At 37.4% G+C, this 26846-nt stretch overlaps 1 protein-coding gene and 1 pseudogene across 1 annotated transcript in view; one reads left to right on the forward strand and one right to left on the reverse strand.

Annotated features, from left to right (window-relative positions):
• The first annotated feature begins 1112 nt into the window (after positions 1 to 1112).
• Positions 1113 to 26846, forward strand: part of LOC124511173 (zinc finger protein 568) — a 389983-nt gene continuing 364249 nt past the window's right edge. Inside the window, exons 1-4 of the mRNA XM_047078140.1 lie at positions 1113 to 1317; positions 4152 to 4332; positions 4930 to 5209; positions 6745 to 6803. Of these exons, the coding sequence (XP_046934096.1) occupies positions 5194 to 5209; positions 6745 to 6803 (75 nt within the window). The 5' untranslated portion in view covers positions 1113 to 1317; positions 4152 to 4332; positions 4930 to 5193. The remainder of the gene's footprint in view (positions 1318 to 4151; positions 4333 to 4929; positions 5210 to 6744; positions 6804 to 26846) is intronic.
• LOC124511188 (14-3-3 protein theta-like) lies at positions 19917 to 20657 on the reverse strand (annotated as a pseudogene).

Here is a 26846-nt window from a genome sequence, read left to right on the forward strand (position 1 = left end):
TGACGCTACCGCGTCCCCGCGGCGGGGCATGGGGGAGGGGTTTGAGGTGTCTGGGCTGCTCAGTTGCGTTGCTCACGGGGCGGGGCCTCTGAGGAGGCCCTGCGCGTCTGGAGTGGCAGCGGTGCAAAGTGCCCGGGGTTGGGAAGTACGCGCCTGTCGGGTGGTTGGAGTTATTGGAAGAAGAAACTGTGGTGGGAGTCAGTGTGCGTGTGTGTGTGTGTGTGTGTGTGTGGTGATGTGTGTGAGAGTAAGGGGGCGTGGTTGCGTGTGAGTGTAATGGAGTAATTGTGATGGGATATATGATTGTGGTGTTGTGGTTGTGTGTGACTGTAGGGTGTTTGTGTGGTTCTCGGAGAAGGTCGATGGTGAGGTGTTTGTGATGTGTAGTGGTTCTTGTCTTATTTGAGTTGACTTCGGTGTAGCGTTTGTCATGGTTGGTAACTGCTTGGAAAAAAAATCTGTATAAATTTTTTTTGTATTTGGTTTTAAGCAGTCCTCCCTGCCCTCCTTGGCCACTCCTTAGTCTCCTTTGCTGTCTTTTTTTCCCTGGAAGTTCTTGGCGCTTTTCTGCTGCTTTCCAGTTTTCCTGTCGACCTTTTCCAGGTTCATTATCTCAGCATCAAATGGCTTGCTTCTTATCATATGTATAATTTAGCTATTGTTATGATAATAATGCTGCCTAGCAAACTACCCCTAAACTCAGTGACGAACTACAGCAAGCATTTATTCTCATGGTCACCTGTCACAGGTTTTCTGTGTTGAGTTTACTTAGGCTGGGGTTGGCTGGACTGCAGTATGGATTTAGATCTGCTCCACATGTGTTCTTTCTGCTGCTCAGGCTAAAAGGACAGTGGTTAATCATGACATGTTCTCCTCATTATGAATCACCAGAGCCCAAGACAGATCATACAAACACCCTTAAAAACCTCTGCTCCTAAATATGCTAATAATACGTTAGTCAAAGCAAGCCACATGGCTAAGCTTAATGTCAGTTACACCCAAAATGGGAGCACAAGGCAAAGTTACATGGTGAAGAGTGAATATTAGTGGGGGGGGGGGGGGAGGGAGTGTGTGAAGAATTGAGACCAAGATTCTAATCTACCACATTACAAAACACGTCTCTTTATCCTAGTGAATGCCTTTTAGTCCAAGTTCTCTTTTGTCTGATAATATTCCTTTTCAGGTTTTGTTATTGTATTACCCAGGAATTTCATTTTCCAACCCCTTCTTTTTATGTTTTTATGCTTCAGATCTCTTGTAAAGAGTATATTGCTGGGCTTTTTACTCTTTTATCCTGTGTGAATGTTGTTTTAATAGGTGAGTTTAATTCATTTGCATTTATTGGCATTGCTGATATAAATTTGTTTTTTACTTATTGCGACTTTTTTATTGTGCACATTTACCTTATTCCCCTTTCCCTCTTCAGTGCTTTGGTTTCTGTTCTTTTCCTTGAATTTGTAATACGCACACATAGCAAAATCCCAACTTAAGATTTTCAAACACTTGAACTCCAAACTACCCACTCATTTCTATGTTATTCTTGTCTAATGTATTACTTTCTTCTGACTTTAAATGCCCCAAGTTAGTAGAGTTCATTTGTTAAATACATATTTATGTGTATATATATATATGTGTGTGTGTGTGTGTATGTATATATAAAAATGTGTACATATGTGTTTTTATATATATGTGTATATGTGTATATATATTTTTAAATTTTGATAAAATAGAGATAACTTAGCACATAACATAACATAAAATTTACCACCTTAATATCCGCACCCCCATTTTAATTGCAGCATTATTTACAATAGCCAAGATAGGGAAACATTCATCGACAGATAAACAGGTACAGAAAATGTGGCATATATATACAATGGAATATTATCCAAAGAAGGAAAACCTGCCATTTGTGACCACATGGATGAACCTGGAGAACAATTACGCTATGTGAAATAAGCCAGTAGCAGGACAAGTACTACATAATTCCGTTTGTATGCCATATATAAAACAGATTCAAGAAGCATGAGAAGAGAAAAATGGTTGCCAGAGCTTGGGAGTAGAGGGAAATGGAGAATTGTTGTTCTGTGGGTATAAAGTTTCTGTTGTGCAAGATGAATAAGTTCTAGAGATCAGTACAACATAGAACCTATATTAACAAAGCAGTAGTATTATGAACTTTGTTAAAACTATAGATTTCATGTTAATTATTCTTACAGAAACAAAACACAAAAGAACACGAAATTTTTAGAGGTAATAGATATGTTTAGTACTTTGGTTATGGAATTGGTACTAGATATATGCATTTGTCCAAACTCACCAGGATGTATATGTTAAATGTGTGCAATTTTTTGTGTATTAATTATACTTCAATAAAGCTAAAAACATTTAACATTTTAATCATTTTTAAATGTTGAGTTCAATGGCATTACATTCATATTGCTATAACACTATCACCATCCGTCCATCCATCCATAGAACTCTTCATCTTGCAAGACTTTATACCCATTAAACAATAATTCCCCATTCCTTGGATTCCCCAGTCTGAGCGACTATTCTACTTTCTGTCTATATGAATTTGACTTAGTACCTGATATAGTTTGGATCATACAGTATTTGTCTTTTTGTGACTGGTTTAACTTAGCATAATGTCCTCAAGATTCATCCATGTTAAAGCATGTATCAGAATTTCCTTCCTTCTTAAGGCTAAGATTCCACTGTATGTATGCACCACATTTTGTTTATCCATTCATCTGTCAGCACATTCTTTGGTTGATTCCACCTTTTGACTATTGCAGATAATGCTGCCGTAAACATGGGTGTACAAGTCCCTGCTTTCAGGTTTTTTGGGTACATCCCCAGAAGTGGAATTTTAGGATCATATGGTAATTCTGTTTTTCATTTTTTGACTGCCATACTGTTTTCCATAGTAGCTACACCATTAAAAAAAATTTTTTTTAATGTTTATTTTGGGAGGGGGGGGAGAGACAGAGTGTGGCAGAGAGAGAGGGAGACATAGAATCTGAAGCAGGCTCCAGGCTCTGAGCTGTCAGCACAGAGCCTGATACGGGGCTTGGACCCATGAACTGTGAGATCATGACGAGCTGAAGTCAGCCGCTCAACTAACTGAGCCACCCAGGCACACTGTGGCTACACCATTTAAAAATTTTTTAAATGTTTTTTAAATTTATTTTAGAGAGAGAGCAAACGGGAGGAGAAGAGAAGAGAGGGAGACACAGAAACCAAAGCAGGCTCCAGGCTCTGAGCTGTCAGCACAAAGCCTGATGCGGGGCTCAAACCCATGAACCCTGAGATCATGACCTGAGCTGAAGTCGGACGCTTAACTGATTGGGCCACCCAGGTGCCCTGACACCATTTTTTTTTTATTTTTTTTTAATGTTTATTTATTTTTGAGACAGAGAGAGACAGAGCATGAACGGGGGAGGGGCAGAGAGAGAGGGAGACACAGAATCAGAAGCAGGCTCCAGGCTCTGAGCCATCAGCCCAGAGCCTGACGCGGGGCTCGAACTCACTGACCTCGAGATCGTGACCCGGGCTGAAGTCGGACGCTTAACCGACTGAGCCACCCAGGCGCCCCGCCCTGACACCATTTTAATGAACATATTTTTTTGAGCACCTATCATCAATGGCAAAAACAGATAAAATAAATCCCTGTTTTCATGGAGTTTATATGAGGGGGTACACAGACAATATGTATGATAAATAAATTATATAGTTTGTTAGTGATAATTGCTACAGGGGAAAAAATAGAAACTGTGTGACGGATATTAGGATATTAGATATTAGGATATCTCAAAATTATTGTAATTGAACGTTACTGTTTTATTTTGTTCTGTTATACAGTGCAAGGATTATTCTCTTGCATATTATTATTTTACTTTTTACCTACTAAAGGCTCAAAGCAGATGATAATATTTCTTAACTTGGCCATTTTATTCATCCAATATCATTGTGATGTGAGTATAATTCTCATTTCAGATGAAGAGTATTGGAATTCTAAATTGCAACTCTTTTACCTCAGTTGCGAAGATAAATGGGAAATGGAATAGCTGCAGCTCTCTTTTACTCCGAATCTAGAGTTGCTGCAAAGCTGTCTTTTTTTACTCACCTTTGTATTTGTCTCTTCACAGGGTCTGCACCTTTATGTTCACAGAAGATATTTGAAGAGCAGACACTATGTGAACATCACTGTAGTGTTTACCTTGTTTATCTATAGTCTTGGTGTTTCTCCTGAGCACTTGGTTCAACCTAGGTTGCTAAGTCTTTGAGTTTTCCTCCAGATTTCTGCTGTCTCTGGATCCAGCCTCTCTGGTCAGTGATTCCAATGAATGTGAATTATAAGCAAGGAAGTTAATTGTTTGGGGCTGTATTAGTTATCTACTATTGTGTAACAAATTACCTTAAAATTTAGTGGCTTAAACAACAGGAAATATTTATTGTCTCACTTTCTGTGGGGAATGAGGAACAATTTATCTGGATACTGTGGCTCAGATATTTCATGAAGCCGCAGTCAAGATGTTGACAAAGCTGCAGTCTTTGGAAGACTAGATTAGAGGTGGAGGATTTGCCTCCTAGGTGGCTGGCAAGCTAGTGTTAGCTGAGGGCAGGAGCCTCTCCCTATCGGTGGTTGAATGTCTTCATGGAATGGTGGCTGGCTTCTCTCAAAGTGCATGGTTCAAAAATGTACAATATAAAAACCACAATGTCATATATTGCTTAATTTCGGAAGTCACACACTGTCATTTCTGCAACATCCTATTGGTTAAACAGATCGACTCTATTCAGCATGGGAAGGGTGTACAAAAACCATGAATACCATAAGGCAGTGATCATTAGGAGCCATCTTGGAGGCTGGTTACCATAGGGATCTAGTGAGAAAAAACAAGTAAATTGGATTTGTATCATAAGCCCACAGGTCCTCCCTCCACAAAGATAAGACAGATCTGTGATATAACTAAAAGGAAGCCTGGAGGACAGGTATCCATCATGGAAGGAGACCTTCTGACCTGAGACCTCTCCTGGAGGCTGTAGAGTCCTGAGATAGAGTGGACCCTGGAATTGCTGGATCTGCAGCTTATTTTAACCCTTCTGCCCTGAGTGGGCAAAGCCTGAATGACTTCTCAACCTTGAGACATCAGCAGTAGCTGTGTGACAGTGGAGCGTTTAACCCAGATGATGGAAAGGAGAGGTGAGGTGGTTCAGAGATGAGCAGAGTTTAGGAGAGAAAGGCTGTACATTGAGGGGCAGAAAGAGTAAAAAGAGTTAGGAAATTCAGTACTCCTAACAAGAAAGTTCATATTGGTGGTAATTGACTGTGCAGGGTAGACATTTGTTTTTTATTTATTCACTTGATTTTTTTAAATAAGTATTTTAAATGTAATTTCTATCTCTCTTACATTTAGATTTTTTTGTAAAGGGCTGTCAAATATATAACCATAAGCAAAATTTCCTACTCTATCCTTTCTCATCCCTTGATCCCACTCCCTAGAAGCAACCATTTTGAACATTTTGGTGTTCAGTTCCACTTTCCTGAATAACATCCTCATACAGCTCATGCTTGATTTCTCAGTTTTAGATATTTCCTGGTGACTTTTGACAATGGAGATAGGGATTTATCTCTGTTTTCTACCTAACCTCTTTCTTGTCTTCCTCATCCTACCCTTCCCCCACTCACTTCTCCTAGTCCTTCTTTCTAATATGGTGTTATTAGAGGTTGAAGGTTGACCAGATGCCAGGATATGCATCTATTTTGGGGTGAGGGGGTGGGCTGGTCAGTTTTCCCAGCAAGAAGTCCTAGATTTTGCTTGAGGAGTATAAGCCAGAAATGCTTTGGGAAGGCAAATAAGGGTAGGAAGTGATGAGAGGGGAGAGGGAGGATACCTCATCTTTCAACATTACAACTTTCACTTTAATTCCCTTATTTTCTCTACATTGCTCCTGTTCCCATCCCTGCATTTGGTTCCCATCCCATACTCCTAGTACCTAGTGCCCCATTCCTAAGCCTTTCAAGGGTTCTGCCATGGTTTCCCCACCCTTCCCCCACCCTCACTTAAGCTGCAGCTTTCTCTAGTTAATTAGATAACAGTCATCTGTCTCTAGCTTCCAAAATTTTGTTGATATCTCTTATCTGCTGAAGTCTATATTCTTTATCCTTGTGAAATTCAGCTTCCTTTGTTCCTTTACTTTCATCATGGTTGGGTTTGGAAGAGGGCAGAAGTAAATGCAAATATGCACTCTTCTATGAGTTTTTTAGATTAAAATTTAAATTGTTTGAAAATATCATTAGAATCATGATCGCATTTTATTTTTTCCATCATAAGAATGTTTCACAATGCCTATAACTTGTCTCTGATGAAAGTTTTCCCACGTTTTTTGCAGTGCTTCATAAATTATATAATTTTTTAATCTTTGTGTATTTATTAGTATGTACTTGAAATAAATTTCCTAGTAAGAATAAAATAACAGGTTCCTAGGGAAAAGCTATATTGTCAATAAATTCATTGGGCACCCTGTACTTAGCCTTTCATAAATTCCCATTGGACCCTGTATGATTACATTAGTCTTTCATGTACATTTCAGCATCTCTATAGCCTAGTGGTCACTAACATTTCTCAGTGCTTTGAGGATCATTATAGATGATATTATAGCCACCTGGTACTGAAGATTTCTATAGTCCTTTGTCTGGAGCTCTGAAGTAAATTTGCTTTATTTCTCTTCCCTCAGCTTGGCATTCTCAGGACTCTGACCTTTTGGAGGAAGAAGACGATATGACCAGGTCTCTTGTACGTTTTAAGCATTTATTTGTTTCCTGTATTATTTTACAATGCAGTAGTAGTGGGTTACCTTAACATACCAGTATATTGGAAAAAAACTAAATTGATGAAAATTAAGGTGAGGAAAACTACAGATGGAAGATCAGAACCAGGTAAAATTTGGGATACGGCTATACAGAAACAGGCCCATACAAAGTTATTAAAGTTGAGTTCAATTTGAAAATGAGTGGGAGAAACAAAATCAAACTGTGACACAAAGTTTATTCCATAATTTGCACTGTTTATGAGGAAAAAGCTATTAAGGAAGGAAGGAAAGAGAAAGCTTTTCATTGGCACCATCATTCTTATACTTTTAAGCTTAGATTTTTTCAAAGTCTGTCCTGGCCAAAGATTAAAAACTAAAATTATCTGGAAGAGTAAATAGAACACATCTTTAAAATGATCCTACATATATATTTTCTTCAGTTGAGATTATTACAAATTGAGCTAAAACATACTAACATTCTATGGAAAAATCTAGTTCTCTTATCTATAGCTTTCCACATTTTTTTTTTATTATTGACTCAGAGGATGCAGTATTCTTTGTCTTCTTGCAAAATGACTTGTTCTCCTTTGCTCTTAATTCTTTTTGTTTCCAATTCTAGAATCCCTTACACCTCTGTGGTTTAAATATTATCCACTTCGCTACCTCTTTTTCTCAGCTTATACTTTCCATCCTGAGACACACAAACACACTTCTTTTGGATGTGTGATCATGTGGTTCATGCAGTTATTTCTCCTGTTGGCAGAGTGCTTCCCTAGGCCTGTGGAGACTTAGGTTCAAATCTTGGCCCAGCAACTTACTAAGTGCATGTTATAGGCAGGTTTCTTAATCTCTTTGGCTTTAATTGTTTATAAATGGGAATTATAATAATACTTACCCCATAGGAATATTGGGAGGGTTCAATGCATATAGTAAGTGCTCCATAAATGATAAGTATTGTTAATAATTGTTAGCTGTAGAAGTCCTTCCCACCTGAAAAGGCCTTGGGATATGTTGGCTGTATTCATTGATTGCCTTTTTAGTTTGACATATGAAGCCAATGAGATAAAAGAGAATATGCCTGGTTTGGGTTCATACAATTAATCCTTCTCTTTGGTAAAACCCTTAAACACTGTAATAAGGCAAACAGCTTATTTTGCCTTTATAAAAGGGAACAGCTTTTGTAATGCCGCATAAATATACTAACAATTCTTAAAAACCAGTAATTAAGAAAACAGAAAATATCACGAAGAACATGAAGAGGCAGTTGGAAGAAATGAAGGTGGCCAGTAAATATTTTAAAATATCAATGTCAAAAAGAAAAAGACTGTTCAGATTTGCAGTTACATTTTTTAGGCGTATTTTGAATTGGTGGGTAATGACCATCTTTTATAAGAAGATTCCAAATAATTAGTTCACACATGCATTTTGTCTATGTAGTAGAAATCTGGAGATCAAGCAGTTGTGGTGTGCAAGTGGGATACTCGTAGCTATCAAAAAATTCATAATAGCTCTTGTCAGATATGAAAGCCAAATGTTTTGGACTATCAAATAGAAATAGACTACCTCTGTTCCTGGGCTTGCAGTCCCAAATTCATTCTACAATACGGATATAAATCTAGTCCATGGCAATTTTTATTTATGTGTGAATAAACTACAGCTAGAAAAGCAGCTAGAAAAATTTTTCTACGACAATAATAGCTTTATTATGTGCCAGGTGTATTATGCTATAAACTTTACATAGCTTATTTCATGTAATCATTATCAGAAGCTTGTAAAGTAGATATTATTATTTTAGTTTTTACCAAGGAAGGAAGTAAAGCACAAAGGTTAAGAAGTTGGCATAACTTCATGTATGACGTGTATATTAAAGCCAGAATTCAAACCATACAACCTGACTCTAGGACCACACCATGATACTGTACAGATTGAAGCCCACTCATGAATGAAGGAATGCAATTGACTGTTCATATTATTTGTTCATTTTATATTAGTCTTTTTTCTACTTGATTTTAGGGAATTTTAAGAATGCCTGTTTTAGCATTAAGATTTATATAGATACCTTTGCCTAATCTATCACTTTTATGTTGTTTTGTATCTTTTGTTGTATAGACACTTTAAATTTGGATAGTTACATTTAGCATATTATAAATATGGGCCATATACAATAAGAATTCAGTCAATATACAGCATCAGTATATAATAGTCCTTTCTTTCATGAATTGCCAATGTTGGTCTTTTCTAAGATAGCTTTTTTTTTTTTTTAAGTTTATTTATTTTGAGAGACAGTACATGCAAGCAGGGGAGGGGAAGAGAGAGAAAGAGGGAGAGAGAGAATTCCAAGCAGGCTCTGTGCTGTCAGCACAGAGCCCGACATGGGGCTCAATCCCATGAACTGTAAGATCATGACCTGAAATGAAATCAAGAGTTGGATGCTCAACCAACTGAGCCACCTAAGCACCCCATTCTAAGATAGCTTTCATAATGTTAGGTTATAGAGATAGTCTGTTTTGAAAAGAAAACAGACCATTTTTGCATGTAGACCAGTTGTTCCAACACCGTTGTTAAATAGATATTTCCTTTGTGATGCCACCTTTATCGTGTACATGCTTAATTGTTTCTAGGCTCTTTATTCTCTTTCTTTATTCTATTTGTCTACATCTATACCAGTACTATACTTCTGTGTGTGGGTGTGTTTACATTGTTTTAATTACCATAATTTTAAAATAACCCTGTTACATAGGCAACGATTTCCCCATCTCCCACCACACACCACACATATGTTGTTCATAGTCTTTTAGAAATTTCTTAGCTACTTTGGAACCCCTGTGGTTCCACTTGAATTTTATTTATTTTTTATTTTTTTAAGTTTTTTTTTAATGTTTTATTTATTTTTGAAAGAGAGAGAGAGCAAGTCAGGGACGAACAGAGACGGGACAGAGGACCAGAAGCAGGCTCCATGCTGACAGCACAGAGCCCAATCCGCGGCTCAAACCCATAAACCCCCATGCTACCACATTTATTTACTATAATTCTATATGCCTAGTCATGTAAAAAGAGAAAAAAATGTGAGATACAAATTGGGAAGGTGTGTGCAAAATTATGATATCTAGATGATACAGTTATGGACGTGGGCAGCTGAAGAGAAATAATAGAACTCAATCTCATATGGACACAAAATTAATTTATATAAAACCAATAGCATTCTATATATAAATCACAACCAGCTCAAAAATAAAATGGAAGAGGGGCACATAGGTGGCTCAATCAGTTAAGCATCTGACTTGGTTTCAGCTCAGGTCATGATCTCACAGTTTGTGAGTCTGAGCTCTGCATCAGGCTCTATGCTGACAGTGTGGATCCTGCTTGGGATTCTCTCTCTCTCTCTCTCTCTCTCTCTCTCTCTCTCTCTCTCAATAAATAAATAAAATAAACTAAAAATAAATAAAATGGAAGATAGTAAAAGTAGAAAAAAAACCATAAGGAAAAAAATATGGGAGAAAAAAACTTAAAATATTAATGTGGCCTAAAAGAGGATTTCAATACATTTTTAAAGCATATGTTTTGGATAAGATCCATCACTATTAAACCAATTTAATTTTAAATTAATCTTTAGACTTAGTAAAGATTCTAAATATTTTTCTTAGAATAAGGCAAGTCTATTCAAACTGAGTCTAGAATATATTTGAAAAGTAAGGATATAAAATAGCCAAGAAGAAATATGAAAAAATGTTGTGTGTCATGCTCTAAGTTCTTAAAGGAATATTTAATATTTGTGTAATCTTTTTTTTTTGAGTTTTAAACTATTTACACTTTATTTTTTTTTCAGTGTATGAAATTTATTGTCAAATTGGTTTCCATACAACACCCAGTGCTCATCCCAAAATGTGCCCTCCTCAATACCCATCACCCACCCTCCCCTCCCTCCCACCCCCCATCAACCCTCAGTTTGTTCTCAGTTTTTAACAGTCTCTTATGCTTTGGCTCTCTCCCACTCTAACCTCTTTTTTTTTTTTTTTCCTTCCCCTCCCCCATGGGTTTCTGTTAAGTTTCTCAGGATCCACATAAGAGTGAAACCATATGGTATCTGTCTTTCTCTGTATGGCTTATTTCACTTAGCATCACACTCTCCAGTTCCATCCACGTTGCTACAAAAGGCCATATTTCATTCTTTTCATTGCCACATAGTATTCCATTGTTGGTGGGAATGCAAATTGGTGCAGCCGCTCTGGAAAGCAGTGTGGAGGTTCCTCAGAAAATTAAAAATAGACCTACCCTATGACCCAGCAATAGCACTGCTAGGAATTTACCCAAGGGATACAGGAGTACTGATGCATAGGGGCACTTGTACCCCAATGTTTATAGCAGCACTCTCAACAATAGCCAAATTGTGGAAAGAGCCTAAATGTCCATCAACTGATGAATGGATAAAGAAATTGTGTAATCTTTAAAAAAAATTTTTTTAACATTTATTTTTGAGAGACAGAAAGAGACAGAGCATGAGCAAGGGAAGAGCAGAGAGAGACAGGGAGACACAGAATCCGAAGCAGGCTCCAGGCTCTGAGCTGTCAGCACAGAGCCCGATGCGGGGCTTGAACCCACAAACTGCGAGATCGTGACCTGAGTTGAAGTCAGATGCTTAACCAACTGAGCCACCCAGGCGCCCTGTTCTGTAATCTTTTTAAAGTTTATTTATTGGGGCACCTGGATGGCTCAGTTGGTTGGGCGTTAAAACAATAAGCATTAAAAAAATATAACTAATCAATTAATTAAAGTTTATTTACTTTGAGAGAGAGAGAGAGAGTGAGCACGAGGTGGGGAGAGCAGAGAGAGAGGGAGAGAAAGAGAACCCCAAGAAGTATCCATGCTGTCAGTGCATAGCCCAACTTGGGACTTGAACTCACAAACCACGAGATCATGACCTGAGCCAAAATCAAGAGTCGCACATTTGACTGACTGAGCCACCCAGGTATCCCTAATATTTGTGTAACTTTAGGAAAAAATAATTTTTTAGAAAAAGTTGCCAGCATCATATATACTACAGAAGTGACATGCAATTGCCTTTATGCCTTTATTGTAAACTTTGTCATTTTTAAAAAAGATTTGTCCTAATAAGTATCTTAAAAATGGAGAGGAGGGCGCCTGGGTGGCGCAGTCGGTTAAGCGTCCAACTTCAGCCAGGTCACGATCTCGCGGTCCGTGAGTTCGAGCCCCGCATCAGGCTCTGGGCTGATGGCTCGGAGCCTGGAGCCTGTTTCTGATTCTGTGTCTCCCTCTCTCTCTGCCCCTCCCCTGTTCATGCTCTGTCTCTCTCTGTCCCAAAAATAAATAAACGTTGAAAAAAAAAAATTTAAAAAAAAAAAATGGAGAGGAAAGTGCTGTGGTACCAGCAAGACCTTTGGAGATGTTAAATCTTGTTGCCAGGGCTATGGGGATACCCATCTTTTTTTTTTTTTTTTTTTTTTTGACAGGAAAAGGAATAAAACTTAATGACACAAAATTTGTGGGATTTTTTTGTTTGTTTTTGTTTTGTTTTTTGAGGGAGAGAGAGTCTGAGAGAGAGTCAGGGAGGGGCAGAGGGACAGGAACAGAGAATCTTAAGCAGGCTCCACACTGGGCTCTATCCCACTGCTGTGAGATCATGACCTGAGCCGAAATCAAGAGTCAGACGCTTAACCAGACTAAACCACCCAGGTGTCCCATGACACAAACTTTGAATTTATGTTTTTTAAGGTTCAATCTCTTTGTTCCTTACTACTAATATGGCATTTTTAACATATATATGTAAAGAGAGTTAACATCTTAGGAAAGTAGACTATTTTAAAGCACTGACTCATCTTTTTATACAGTCAGAAATTAACCCATATTTATTTCAAGGTCTTTTGTTACTTGTTTTATATGTTTTTTCAGGAGTGTGATCTTCATTTGTTTTTTTTTCCTCTGTGAGATTTATGCTCATTTACTAGATTTAGTGGAAAAGATGTTTTGATGCTAATTTATTAGAACTCATGAAAAATGCATTTTCTCTTTTGTTGTTTTTCCTTATCTTTGTTATACTTTATATTCCTTAGGGATTATATATTCCTAAAACATTTATTGAATGATTACTGGGTCCCATGCTTAGTTCTGAGTGCTTCTCATTTTTTGTCTCCTTTAGTTCTTACCTCAACCTGTTGAGGAAAATGACACTTTACAGATGAGGAAACTGAGACTCAAATTTGGCTATTGTTGAGGTCACACAATTAGTAAATTTTGAAGCCAGTAAATTTTGATGTCAGACTCTACAGCCTCACTGTTAACCAGGAAAAATGTCTAAATCGAGCTCTACTTTGAGAGCCTAGTACTTTGAAAATTTTTTCCAGTTAGGTATGTGTTAATTAGATATCTATTCTGCTTTTCTGCTTCTGTTATCATGCTTGGCATCTGTAGGTTGACTATGTGGGTTTGGGGCTCTGCTTTGGGATGCAGGTCAACTGGTCTTGCCAGATCATTAAAGTACATGAACGAAGTCAAGTGAAGAGCTTGCCCCAGGAAACTGCTGCCCTTTCACCTGAATGAATACATGACGAGCAGACTTGAGGCTACCCAACAGCTCAAGTCGAGGCTGTGAATTGTCTTTTCACTTTCTTGATGATGGCCTTGAAAGCACAAAATTTTTATATTTATCTAATGTCCATTTTCCCCCCCTTTTGTTGCTTATGCTTTTGGTGTCATATCTAAAAATCCATTGCCTAATTCAAGATTACAATTAACACCCATTAACATTGTCATAATATCTCTATTTTTATTTCAGCTCCTTTAATTCTTTTTCATTTGTGCCTTTGGTTTTACTTTGTATCGTGTATACAATACATTGAGTATAGTGTTTAGATTAAATCTTCATTCTCCATCTCCATATTTGTCATCATCTTACAAAATTGAGTATAGTTTTTGGATTAGATCCATTCTCCATCCTCCATATTTGTCATCCTCTTTCAACATTTTCATCTCTTTGTTATTTTACTTTGCATCCTAGGAGAGCTTCTTAGTTCTCATGTCCATGGTCACATTGACACTCTGTCCTTTATACCCTCCAATATCGATTAAAAAATATTTTTCATCTCCTGGGTATTTTAATTCTGTAGTTGAATCTCTGTTATGTTGGCATTCCTTGATCTTGCCCATTTCCTTTTTCATCTCATCCCTGTTTTACGTTTCAGCCAGATCTCTCCTTCAGCATAGAGCTTCCCTCCTCTCTCCAAACACACCTCCCTGTATTCACCAACCTGGAAGCTCCTACACCTATGTTTTCTTCTAAAAATTGTATAGTTTTAACTCTTAGCTTTAGGTCTTTGATTCACTTGGAGTTAATTTTTGTACCTGGTATGAGGTAGGGATTCAACTTCACTGTTTTGCATTTAGATAATCTGGTTGCTCCAGCACACGTGTTGAAAAGACTATTCTTTTCCCCAGTGAATTGTCTTGGCACCTTTGCCTAAAATCACTAAAATGTGAGGGTTCATTTCTGAAATCTCTGCTTTATTCACATTGATCTCATATGTCTATACTTATGCTAGTACCGTAACTGTCTTGATTATTGTAGCTTTGTATTATGTTTGAAATTGGGAAGTGTTGAGTCCTCCAGGTTTGTTTTTTTTTTTTCTTTTTCATGATTGTTTTGACTGTTCTGTGTCCCTTGCATTTTTATAAGAATTTTATTAGGATCACCTTTGCCATTTCTGTAAAAAAAAAAAAAAAAAAAAAAAAGGCAACTGGTATTTTGATAGGGACTCCATTGAATTTGTAGATCAGTTTGAGGTGTATTGTCATCTAATATTGTTTTACAATCCGTGCACATGGGGTGTTTTTCTTTTTTTTAGGTCTTTAAAATGTCTTTCAATAATATTTTATAATTTTCAGAATATAAGTTTGACAAGTATTTGTTAAATTTGTCCTTAAGTATTTTATTCTTTTTGATGCTATTGTAAATGGGATTGTTTTCTTAATTTTATTTTTTGTTTATTTATTATTTTGAGACAAAGGGAGAGAGTGCAAGCACATGAGCAGTGGAGGGGCAGAGAGAGAGAGAGAGGGAAAGAGAGGGAGAGAGGGAAAATCCCAAGCAGGCTCCCCACTGTCAGCATGAATTCCAATATGGGACTCGAAATGACAAAGCATGAAATCACAACCTGAGCCGAGATCAAGAGTCAGATGCTTAATTGACTGGACCACTCAGATGCCCCTTTATTTCATTTTTGGATGTTCTCTACAAGTGTCTAGAAATACAGGTGAGGTTTTTGTGTTGATCTTATATCCTGCAAACTCGCTGAGTTGTTTATTAGTTCTAATAGAATTGTAGTGGATTCCTTAGATTTTCTATATACAAAATTATGCCATATGAAAATAGTTTTATTTTTTCCATCTAATCTGGATGCCTTTTATTTCGTTTTCTTGCCTGATTACTCTGTCTAAAACATTCATCACAATGTTGAATAAAAGTGTACATCCTTGTCTTGCTCCTGACCTTAACAGGAAAGCATTTAGTCTATTACCATTTATTATGTTAGCTGTAGATTTTCTGTAGATGCTTTATATAGCATTGAGGAAGTTTCCCTTTTTTGCTAGTTTGTTGAGTGTTTTTATCATGAAAAGATGTTGGAGGTTTTTTTTTTTAATGTTTATTTATTTTTGAGAGAGAGAGCACAAGCAGGGGAGGAGCAGAGAGAGAGAGAGAGATAGAGAGAGAGAGAGACAGAATCTGAAGCAGACTCCTGGCTCTGAACTATCAGCACAGAGCCCAATGCAGGGCTCAAACCCACGAACTATGAGATAGTGACCTGAGACGAAGTCCGACGCTCAATGGACTGAGCCACCCAAGTGCCCCCAAATTTTGGGTTTTGTTAAGTGCTTTTTCTGCATCTGTTGAGATGATCATGTGGTTTTTGTTCTTTATTCCGTTGATACCATGTATTTCATTAATTGACGTTCAGGTGTTAAACCAATATTGCATTCCTGGGATAAATCCTTCATAATCATTTTTATATATTTTTGTCTGTTTTTAAAAAAAATTATGTTTATTTATTTTTGAGAGAGAGAGAGAGGGAGACAGAGAGTCTGAAGCAGGCTCCAGGCTTTGAGCTGTCAGCACAGAGCCCGATGTAGGGCTCAAACCCACGAACTGTGAGATCATGACCTGAGCCAAAGTCGGACACTTAACTGACTGAGCCACCCAGTCACCTCTATTTGTTTTTAAAGAGCAGTTTTTGGTTCATAGCAAAGTTGTAAGTATAGAGATTTCCCATATACTCCTTGTCCCCATGCATGCACAGCCTGCATGACAGAATATTATCAATATTCTCCACCAGAATGGTTGGTACATTTATTACAATTTGTGGAACTATATTCCCCAAGCCTATAGTTTACATTGGGGTTCACTCTTGATTTTGTGCAGTTGATGGAATTAGACAAGTTTATAATGGCATGTACTCATCATTATAGTATCATACAGAGTATTTTCACTAACTTAAAAATCCTCTGTTTTCTATTCATTGCTCCTCTCTCCTCCACCAACTGCTGGCAATCAATGATCTTTTTACTGTCTCCATAGTAGTTTTGCCTGTTTCAGAACATCACATAGTTAGAATCATACAGTATATAGCCTTTTCAGATCAGCTTCCTTCACTTAGTAATATGCATTATAAGGTTCCTCCCTGTCTTTTCATGGCTTGATAGCTCATTTCTTTTTAGTGCTGAATGATATTCCATTATCTGAATATACCACTGTTTATTTATCCATTCACCTACTAAAGGACATTTTGGTTTCTTTTAAGTTTGGTAATTCTGAATAAAGCTGCTATAAACATCTGTGTTCCCGGGGCGCCTAGGTGGCTCAGTTGGTTAAGCATCCAACTCTTGATCTTAGCTCAGGTCCGACAGTGTCTACCCCATTTTTTTTTTTATTATTGTTTAATCCATTTACTACTAATGTTAACACTAAAATTGTTGGATTTATGTTTTCTATGTTCGTGTCTTTTTTGTTTCTCCTTTACTGCTTATTTTTTCCCTTAAGTAAATGTTTTCTACTATAAAATTTTAACTTTTTAAATTATTTTTGACTATATTTTTCTCTGTGCTTGTTCTAGGGCCCATCATATACATTTTAACTTACAAGAATCTTCAAGTTTATGCTAAATTCCAGTAAGATATAGAGACATTACTCTAGCTCTATTCTCTCTTCTGTTTTTTGTATTATTATTGTTACGTGTATTACATCCATGTTACAAACCCAATGCATTTCATATTATATCTTTTTTTTTTAATGTTTATTTATTTTAAGAGAAAGAGAGTGAGCAGGGTAGGGGCAGAGAGAGAGAGAATCCCAAGTCCACGCTGTCATGCTGTCAGCACAGAGCCTGACACAGAACTCAATCCCATGAACTGTGAGATCATGACCTGAGCTGAAATCAAGAGTTGGATCCTACCCAGGTGTCCCATTCTAGTTTTCATCATTTGTTCATATGGGTTGGAGTTCCCAGCGGGTGTCATTTGCCTTACTCCAGTATAACTTTGCTTTCAAGATTTTCTCTTTGCCTCTGGCCTTCAGCATTTTTGCTATGATTTACCTGGATGTGTGTGTGTATGTGTATGTTTTTACTTGGAGCTCATTTAGTTTCTTGGATTCATAGAGTATTTTTCATCAAATTTGGATAGTGTTCAGCTATTTCTTGGCATGTTTTTTAATACCTTTATCTTTTTCTTGTCCTTTTAGTACTTTTACCATGTGTATATTGGTATACTTGATGTATATATTTGATAGTGTACTTGATGTCCCACATTTCTCTGAGGTTCCGTTTATTTTTCTTCATACTTTCTCCTGTTTGGTCCTCAGATTGTGTAATCTTGTTTTAGTCTACAAGTTTGCTAATTCTTCATTTTGCCAATTCAGATCTTCTAAGCTTGTCTAGTGAATTTCTCACTTCGGTTATTGTACTTTTTAATTTAAGAATTTAGCTCCTTTTATAACTCTGTCTCTTTATTCATCTGTTTCTGATGAGACATTCTCACTGTACTATCCTTTTTTTTTTTTTTTAAGTTTTTGTTTTAATCACCTGGTACTCATCATGACAAGTGCACTCCTTAATTCCCATCACCCATTTTACCCATCCTCTACCTACCTTCCCTCTGGTAACCATCAGTTTGTTCTCTATAGTTAAGAGTCTATTTCTTGGTTTCCACTCTCTCTCTTTGTTTTTTCTCTTTGCTCATTTTATTCCTTAAATTCCACATATGACAAATCATACGGTATTTGTCTTTCTCTGACTGAATTATCTCACTTAGCATTATACTTTCTAGACCATCCATGTTATGGCAAGATTTCATTCTTTTTTATAACTAAATTACATTCCAGCATATATATATATATGTTTGTGTGTGTGTGTGTGTGTGTGTGTATGTATATACACACACACACGTATATATGCATGCGTATGTGTGTGTGTATACATGCTGCCATGTCTTGGCTATCATAAACAATGCTGCAATAAACATAGGGGTGCATGTATCTCTTTCCTTTTTGTTTTGTTTTTTTGTTTATTTTTAAGTAGGCTTCACACCCAGTGCAGAGACCAGTGCGGGGCTGAAACTCATGACCCTGAGATCAAGACCTGAGTTGAGATCAAGACTCAAATGCTTAACTGACTAAGCCACTCAGGTGCCCCAGAGGTGCATGTATCCCTTTGAATTAGCATTTTTGTGTTCTTTGGGTAAATACCCAATTGTTTAATTGCTGGATTGTAGGACAGTTTGATTTTTAATTTTTTGAGGAACTTCCATACTGTTTTCCAGAGTGGCCACACCAGTTTGCATTCCCACTAATAGCGTAAGAGGGTTCTCCTATCTCTACATCCTCACCAACACCAGTGGTTTCTTGTGTTGTTGATTTTAGCCATTTTGACAAGTGTGTGGTGATCTTTCTTTGTAGTCTTTTCATTGTAGTCTCCTGCCCATTTTTTAATTGGATTATTTGGTTTTGGGGTATTGAGTTTTATGTTTTTTATATATTTTAGATACTAACCCTTTATCAGATATGTCATTTGCAAATATATTTTCACATTCCATGGGTTGCCTTTTAGTTCTGTTGATAGTTTCCTTTGCTGTACAGAAGCTTTTTATGTGGCTGTAGTCCCAATACTTTTATTTTTGCTTTTTTTTTTTTTGGAGGTGTAGGTGAATTTTTCTTGGGCAGTTGTCAACTTAAACAGCAACAAATGAAAATTGAAGGAAACTTCTTGTTGTCACAGCTAGACAAGTCCTCCATCATATATGATAAGGGAGGCATTTCAATTTGTGACCCCGAGCACAGAAATGTCAAATACTAATCTAATACTAATACTTCTGGATTGTCTAATCTAATACTTCTGGATTCCTACCGAAAACAAGTACATTAAGAGCGTGGAAAAGTTGCTTACTGAAAGGAAACCCCTGAAGGAGAGTAAGGGAGGGAAAGTAGAAATTAAGTTATGTAGAACACTTATAAAGTGTAATGAACTACATTTTCTTTTTTTTTTTTTAAGTATATTTCTTTTGAGAGAGACAGAGACAGTAAGAGTGGGAGAGGAGCAGAGAGAGGGAGAAAGAAAGAACCTCAGGCAGGCTCTGCACTGTCAGTTCAGAGCCTGACGTAGGGCTCAAATTCACGATCCATGAAATCATTACCTGAGTGGAAACCAAGAATCGGATGCTTAACTGACTGAGCCACCCAGGCGCCCAGCATCTTCATATCTTCATAGTAATATAAAACACAGTCACTTGCAGAACTGGTTCGGATTACTTAAATACCAAATACATTTTTAGTCCTCTACATAAGTGTTTGAATGTTATCAATGTTTATATGAAATGAACCTATTAATACTTTTCTACAGCAGTAACTGCACAGCAAGAACACCAAGACAAACACAATCAAGGAATGGAGTTTTCCCAAAGCTGCAGTGTGAAAAGACTATAAACAGTTGATTCCATACACATGAATGGGTTTCTTTGCTGTAGGAAATCCAAATAGAATAAGGAATGGAGATGAGTAAAAAGGTTTCTTGTAGGGAAGAAGGATGACACCTTATATGCTTTTAGTTTTCTGCCCCTTCTGCCATATCACATTCTTCTACTACACTGTCTGATGTCCATAAGGTTAGGTTGTCTCTATTAACATGCCTCAACTGCATGATGAGGGTGTTGTCTCTGTATGAATCTTCATTCAGTGTATCAAGTTCTGCAGTGTCCTCAAGCAGTTTTAGCCAGTGTGCAGGAAAGGTCTGGGTTAGTAAATATCTCAAAGTAAAATACAGAAAAGTTAAGAGCCAGCCCGAGGTGGATTGGGTATAGGCTGCATCTCTTTCTTGCTTATATCAAAAGCCTCTTGGTAAGCTCCTTGGGAATTATCGATCATTTGTTTTCAATAAACACCATATGCAACTTCAGCAAGATACCTGAAGTAATCTCCCTTCATTTTCTGATAGGAGACCTTACTTTTTATAATTAGTTGCATAGGCTGTTAAATAGTTATCCAACAATTCTAGCACCATGGTGCAGATGGACCTCAGTTTAGACTCCACTTTCTCCCAGTAGTCCTTAATCAACTGCAACTTCTTGTCTGAGGTGTCAGTTTTCTGGTCACTGCTCCAGATGACCCTCCACATGGACCTGCAGCCCTGACCATGTTCTCATAGGACACTGAGAGCAGGTTGTGTTCCTTGTTGCACAGCTCAGCACCCTGCTCAGTCATGGCCTTCATGCAGATGGCTATGTCACTGTAGTGTTTGGCCTGCCCAGCCCAGCTTCACCTTCTGGATGATTTACAACTTCTCCATGGGGGCCAGGAGAGGAGAGTGAGGGCAAGTACCAACGAGATCAACAGGAGGTATGGGGAGGGCCTTCATATCTCCACCGCTGGGGCACAAGTCTATTTTTGTTTTTGTTTCCTTTGCCTTAGGGACCTGTAGAGAAAAAAATTGCTACAGCTGATATCAGAGAAATTAGTGCCTGTGCTGTCTTTTAAGATTTTATGTTTTCAGGTCTCCCATTTAGATCTTTAATCCATTCTTTTTTTTTTTAATGTTTTATTTATTTTTGAGAGAGAGAGAGAGAGAGAGAGAGAAAGCTAAGGAGGGGCACAGAGAGAGGAAGACACAGAATCTGAAGCAGGCTTCAGGATCTGAGCTGTCAGCACAGAGCCTGACGTGGGACTCGAACTCACGAACCGTGAGATCGTGACCTGAGCCGAAGCCAGACACTTAACTGACTGAGCCACCTGGATGCCCAATCTTTAATCCATTCTGAATTTATTTTTCTACATAACGTAAAAAACTGTTCCACTTTTGTTCTTTTGATGTTGCTGTCCAGTTTTCCCAGCACCATTCATTGAGGAGACTATCTTTTTCCCATTGGATATTCTTTCCTGCTTTGTCACCAAGATTAATTGACCATGTAGGTTTATTTCTAGATTTTCTATTCTGTTCTATTGATCTATGCCTGTTTTTGTGCCATACCATATTGTTTTGACTGCTATAGCTTTGTAATATAACTTGAAGGCTGGAATTGTAATACCTCCAGCTTTTCTTCTTTTCTTTTTTCTTTGTTTTTAATTTTTTTTAAAATTTTTTAAAGTGTATTCAGTTAGAGCGTGTGTGTGCAAATGGGGGAGAGGCAGAGAGAGAAGGGTAGAGAGAATCCCAAGCAGGCCCCACACCCTCAGCTCAAAGCCTGACGTGGGGCTCGAACCCACAGACCGTGAGATCATGACCTGAGCCAAAGTCAGATACTCAACTGAGCCACCCAGGTGCCCATTTGTAAGTTTTTATTTAAGTAATCTCTACACCCAGCGTGGGGCTTGAACCCATGATGCCCCCAAGATCAAGAGTTGCATGCTCTTATGACTGAGCCAAGTAAGCATCCCTGCTTTTCTTTCTCAAGATTGCTTTTGACTATTCAGGGTCTCTTGTGGTTCCATACAAATTTTAGGATTGTTTGGTCTAGTTATGTGAAAAATGCTGAGGGGTAGTTTGATAGGGATTGGATTAAACGTGTATGATGCTTTGGGTAGAATAGACATTTATGTTTTATATTTATTGTTTTTTAACAATCTCTACACCCAACATGGGGCTTGAATTCATGACCCCAAGATCAAGAGTCATAAGCTGTTTGGACGGTGCCAGCCAGGTGCCTGGGTAGCATAGACATTTGAACAGTATTTGTTCTTCCTGTCCATTAGCATGGAATGTCTTTGCATTTCTTTTGTCATTTTAATTTTCTTTCATTTGTATTTTATAGTTTTCAGAGTGCAGATCTTTTATCTTTTGGTTAGATTTATTCCTAGTATTTTATTATTTTTTGTGCAATTGTAAATGGGATTGTTTTCTTAACTTATCTTTTTGCTACTTCATTATTGACGTATAGAAATGCAAGATTTCTATAGATTGATTTTGTATCCTGTGACTTTACTGAATTCATTGATCAGATCTAGCAATTTTTTTGTACAGTCTTTCAGGTTTTCTATATAGTATGACATCATCTGCAAATAGTGCAAATTTTACTTTTTCCATACCGATTTGGATGCCTTTTATTTCCTTTTGTTGTCTGATTGTTGTGGCTTGGACTTCCAGTACCATGTTGAATAAAAGTGGTGAGAGTGGATAACCTTGTCTTGTTCCTAACCTTAGGGGAAATGTTCTCAATTTTTCCCTATTGAAGATGATATTAGCTGTGGATTTTTTGTATATGGACTTTACTATGTTAAGATATGTTCCCTCTAAACCTACTTTGTTGAAGGTTTGTATCATAAATGGGTGTTGTACTTTGTCAAGTGTTTTTTCTGCTCTAGTGAAATGATCATATGTTTCTTATCCTTCCTCTTATTGATGTGATGTATGACATTGATTGATTTGAGAATTTTGAACCACAGTTGCATCCCAGGAATAAATCCCACTTGATCATGATAAATTATTTTTTTAATGACGATTTTTGTATCTATGTTCATCAAAGATATTGGCTTGTAGTTCTCAGTTTTTCTGGTGTCTTTATCTGGTTTTGATATCAGGGTCATGCTGGCCCCATAGAATGAATTTGGAAATTTTCCTTTCTCTTCTAGTTTTTAGAATAGTTTGAGAAGAATAGGTATTAATTCTCCTTTAAATGTTTGCTAGAATTCACCTTTGAAGTCATGTGGTCCTGCACTTTTGTTTGTTGGGAGTTTTTTGATTACTGATTCAACTTCATTGATGGTAATTGGTCTGTTCAAATTTTCTATTTCTTCCTGTTTCAGCTTTGGTAGGTTATACATTTCTAGGGATTTATCCATCTCTTCTAGGTTATTCAATTTGTCGGCATATAGTTTTTCATAATATTCTCTTATAATTGTATTTCTATGGTGTTTGTTGTTATTTATCCTCTCTTGTTTGTGATTTTACTTATTTGGATCCTTTCTCTTTTTTTTTTCTGTTAAATCTGGCTAGCGGTTTATTAATTTTACTGATTTTTTGCAAAGAACTAGCTCTTGGGTTCACTGATATGTTCTGGTTTTTTTTAGTATCTATATCATTTATTTCTGCTCTAATCTTTATAATTTCCTTCCTTCTGCTGGTTTAGGTTTTATTTGTTGTTCTTTTGGTAGACCCTTTAAGTGTAAGTTTAGACTGTTTCAGATTTTTCTTGCTTCTTGAAGTAGGCCTTTACTGCTATAAACTTCTTTCTTAGAAGCCACTTTTGCTGCATCCCAAAAGTTTTGAACCATTGTGTTTGTATTTTCATTTGTTTTCATGTGCTTTTTAATTTTTCTTTTATTTCCTGGTTGACCCATTCATTGTTTAGTAGCATGTTATTTGACTTCCATGTATTTGTGGTCTTTCCAGATTTTTTTCTTGTGGTAGACTTCTAGTTTCATAGCACTGTGGTCAGAAAAGATGGATGGTATGACTTTGATCTTTTTGAATCTTTTTGAGGATTGTTTTGTGTCCTAATATGTGATCTATTTGGAGAGTATTTCATATGCAGTTGGAAAGAATGTGTAGGGGTGCCTGGGTGGCTCAGCTGGTTAAGCGTTTGACTCTTGGTTTTGGCCTAGGTCATGATCTCATGGTTCATGAGTTTGAGCCCTACATCAGGCTTTACACTGACAGTGCAGAACCTACGTGGGATTCTCTTTCTCTCCCTCTCTCTGCCCCTCCCACATCTCTTTCTCTCAAAATAAATAAATAAACCTTTTTTAAAAAAGAAAAGAATGTGTATTCTGGTGTTTTTAGAAAGGAATGTTCTGAATATATCTGTTAAATCCATCTGGTCCAATGTGTCTTGCAGAACCATTGCTTCCTTGTTGATTTTCTGTGTAGATGATCTGTCTATTCATGTAAGTGGGGTGTTAGAGTCCCCTATTATTATTGTAATATTATCAATTAGTACCTTTATATTTGTTATTAACTGTTTTATGTCTGGGTGCTCCCATGTTGGCTGCATAAATATTTACAATTGTTATATCTTCTTGTTGGATTGTCCCCTTTATTGTTATATAGTATCCTTTTTTGTCTTACAGTCTTTGTTTTAAAGTCTAGTTTTTGCATTATAAGTATCACTACTCTGGTTTTCTTTTGACATCCATTTGCATGATAAATATTTTTCCATCCCCTTATTTCCAATCTGCAAGTGTCTTTAGGTCTAAAATGAGTCTCTGGGCATCTGGTTGGCTCAGTCAATTAAGTGTCTGATTTCAACTCAGGTCATGATCTCACAGTTCATGGGTTCAAGCCCTGCATCAGGCTCTATGATGACAGCTCAGAACCTGGAGCCTGCTTCAGATTCTGTGTCTCCCTCTCTCTCTGCTCCTTCCCCGCTTGTGCTCTCTCTCTCTCTCAAAAATAAATATTAAGAAATAAATGAATCTCTTATAGGTAGCATATAGATGGGTCTTGTTTTTTTGTTTTTTTTTTTTAAATCCATTCTGTCACCTTGTGTCTTTTGATTGGAGCATTTAGTCCATTTACATTCAAAGTAATTATTGAAAGATATGTATGTATTGACATTTTATCCCTTGTTTTGTGGTTGTTTCTGAAGATTTTCTCTGGTGCTTTCTTGTCTTTCATGGTTTGCTGGGGTTTTTTACTGATATATTAGGTTTTCTTTTTTCTTTACATATTCTTTACATATTTATTAGTGGTTTTTGATTTGTGGTTACCATTAGATTTGTATATAATGTCTTCTGCATGTAGCAGTCTATATTACATTGAAGGTCATTTAAGTTTGAATTCATTCTTTATTCCTCTCCTTCCCATGTTTTAGATATATGGTAGTCATATTTTACAAACTTTTATTTTGTGAGTTCCTTGACTAATTTTTTATAGAAACATTCACTTTTACTGCTTTTGTGTTTCCTATCTTCATATTGTCATTTTTGGTCTTTCCTTTCTACTCAGAGTCCCCTTTAATATTTATTTCTTCCAGGGCTTGTTTAGGAGTCATGAATTCCTTTAGTTTTTGTTTGTCTGGGAAACTCTATCTCTCCTATTCTGAATGATAGCTTTTCTGGATAGAGTATTCTTGGCTGCATCCATTCAACACTTTGAATATGTCATGCCACTCCTTTCTGGCTTGGAAAGTTTCTACTGAAAAATCCACTGATAGCTTTATGGGGTTTCCTTTCTATTTAACTATCTTCTTTTGTCTTGCTGCTTTTAATATTTTTTCTTTCTTACTATATTTTGCCAATATGATTACAATGTGTGTTGTTGTGGATCTGCTTTTGTTGATTTTGTTGGAGGTTCCCTGTACCTCCTGAATCTGGATCTCTGTTTCCTTCCCCACATTAGAAAAGTTTTCACCTATTGTTTCTTTAAATAAATTCTCTGCCCCCTTTCCTCTCTCTTCTTCTTCTGGGACTTGTATGATACAAGTGTTACTAAGTTTGATGGGGTCACTGCATTCCCTAAATGTGTTCTCAGTTTGCTTAATTCTTTTTTTCCTCTTTTGTTCAGCTTGATTACTTTCCATTATTCTATCTTCTAGGTTATCAATTTGTTCCTCTGCATTATCCAGCCTGCTGTTCATCCCACCAAGTGTGTTTCTCATTTTGTTTACTGAGCCCTTTATGTCTGCTCTATTATTCCTTATCTCTGTATTAATAGTCTCACTGATTGTCTTCACTCCTGGTCAGATCCAGTGAGTATTGTTATGATCCTTGCTTTAAATTCTCCATCAGGCATGTTACTTATATCTGTTTGCTTAGATCTCCAGCCATGGCCTTGTCCTGTTCTTTCATTTGGGACAAATTTCCTCTTCTCTTCTCTTCTCTTCTCTTCTCTTCTCTTCTCTTCTCTTCTCTTCTCTTCTCTTCTCTTCTCTCAAGTCTCTGTGCCTGTTGCTGTGTGGCAGAAGGGTCAACTACATCTCTTGTTCTTGAGGGTAATGGCTTTATGAAGAAGAGGTCCTGTAGTGCCCTGCTATATAGAGTCCCCTGTTTCCTGACGCCTGTTGCTTCTGGGAGTATCTCCAATGTGTGCTGCTTAGCTCTGCTGTTGTGTCCAAGCTGCTTTATCTTTCAGGCAAGTTGTCTGCAGAGGCTCTCTTTGCCTGTTATGGTCAGCGTTTGGGCCCTGGCCTGAATTTGGTGCATTTTAACTGGGTGTGCTCTGGTCTGTTTGTGAAATGAGACCTGTTGCCACTGCCATGGGAACCAAGGCCTCATAGTACTTCCAGGTCAGGAAATACAGTGTTGGCAGGGATTTGAGCTGGTCTTCTGTGGGGGAAAGACCTCCCAAACTGGGACTGAGGCAAGCGTAACTGGGAGGGGCATTTCTTCTGGAACAACAAAGGGAAAACTTGGTGTACACAAGTTAGGTATTGAGTGTGGGCACTCTAACAGTTTCTGCAGGTGGCCCTGTGCTTATGCTGATGGGTGCTGGAGGGAGATGGTGTCAGCTAGTTCCTTTGTTCCCAGGTGGGTCTCTCCATGAACACTGCCTTTCTGTGACACACTCCAAGATGAGCAACTAACCTCCCCACTGTGTGCCCCAGGC

This window comes from Lynx rufus, unplaced genomic scaffold, assembly GCF_022079265.1.
Source record: "Lynx rufus isolate CCGP_SWC_20201006 ecotype Redwood Valley unplaced genomic scaffold, mLynRuf1.p SCAF_16, whole genome shotgun sequence".
Taxonomy (NCBI): Eukaryota; Metazoa; Chordata; class Mammalia; order Carnivora; family Felidae; genus Lynx; species Lynx rufus.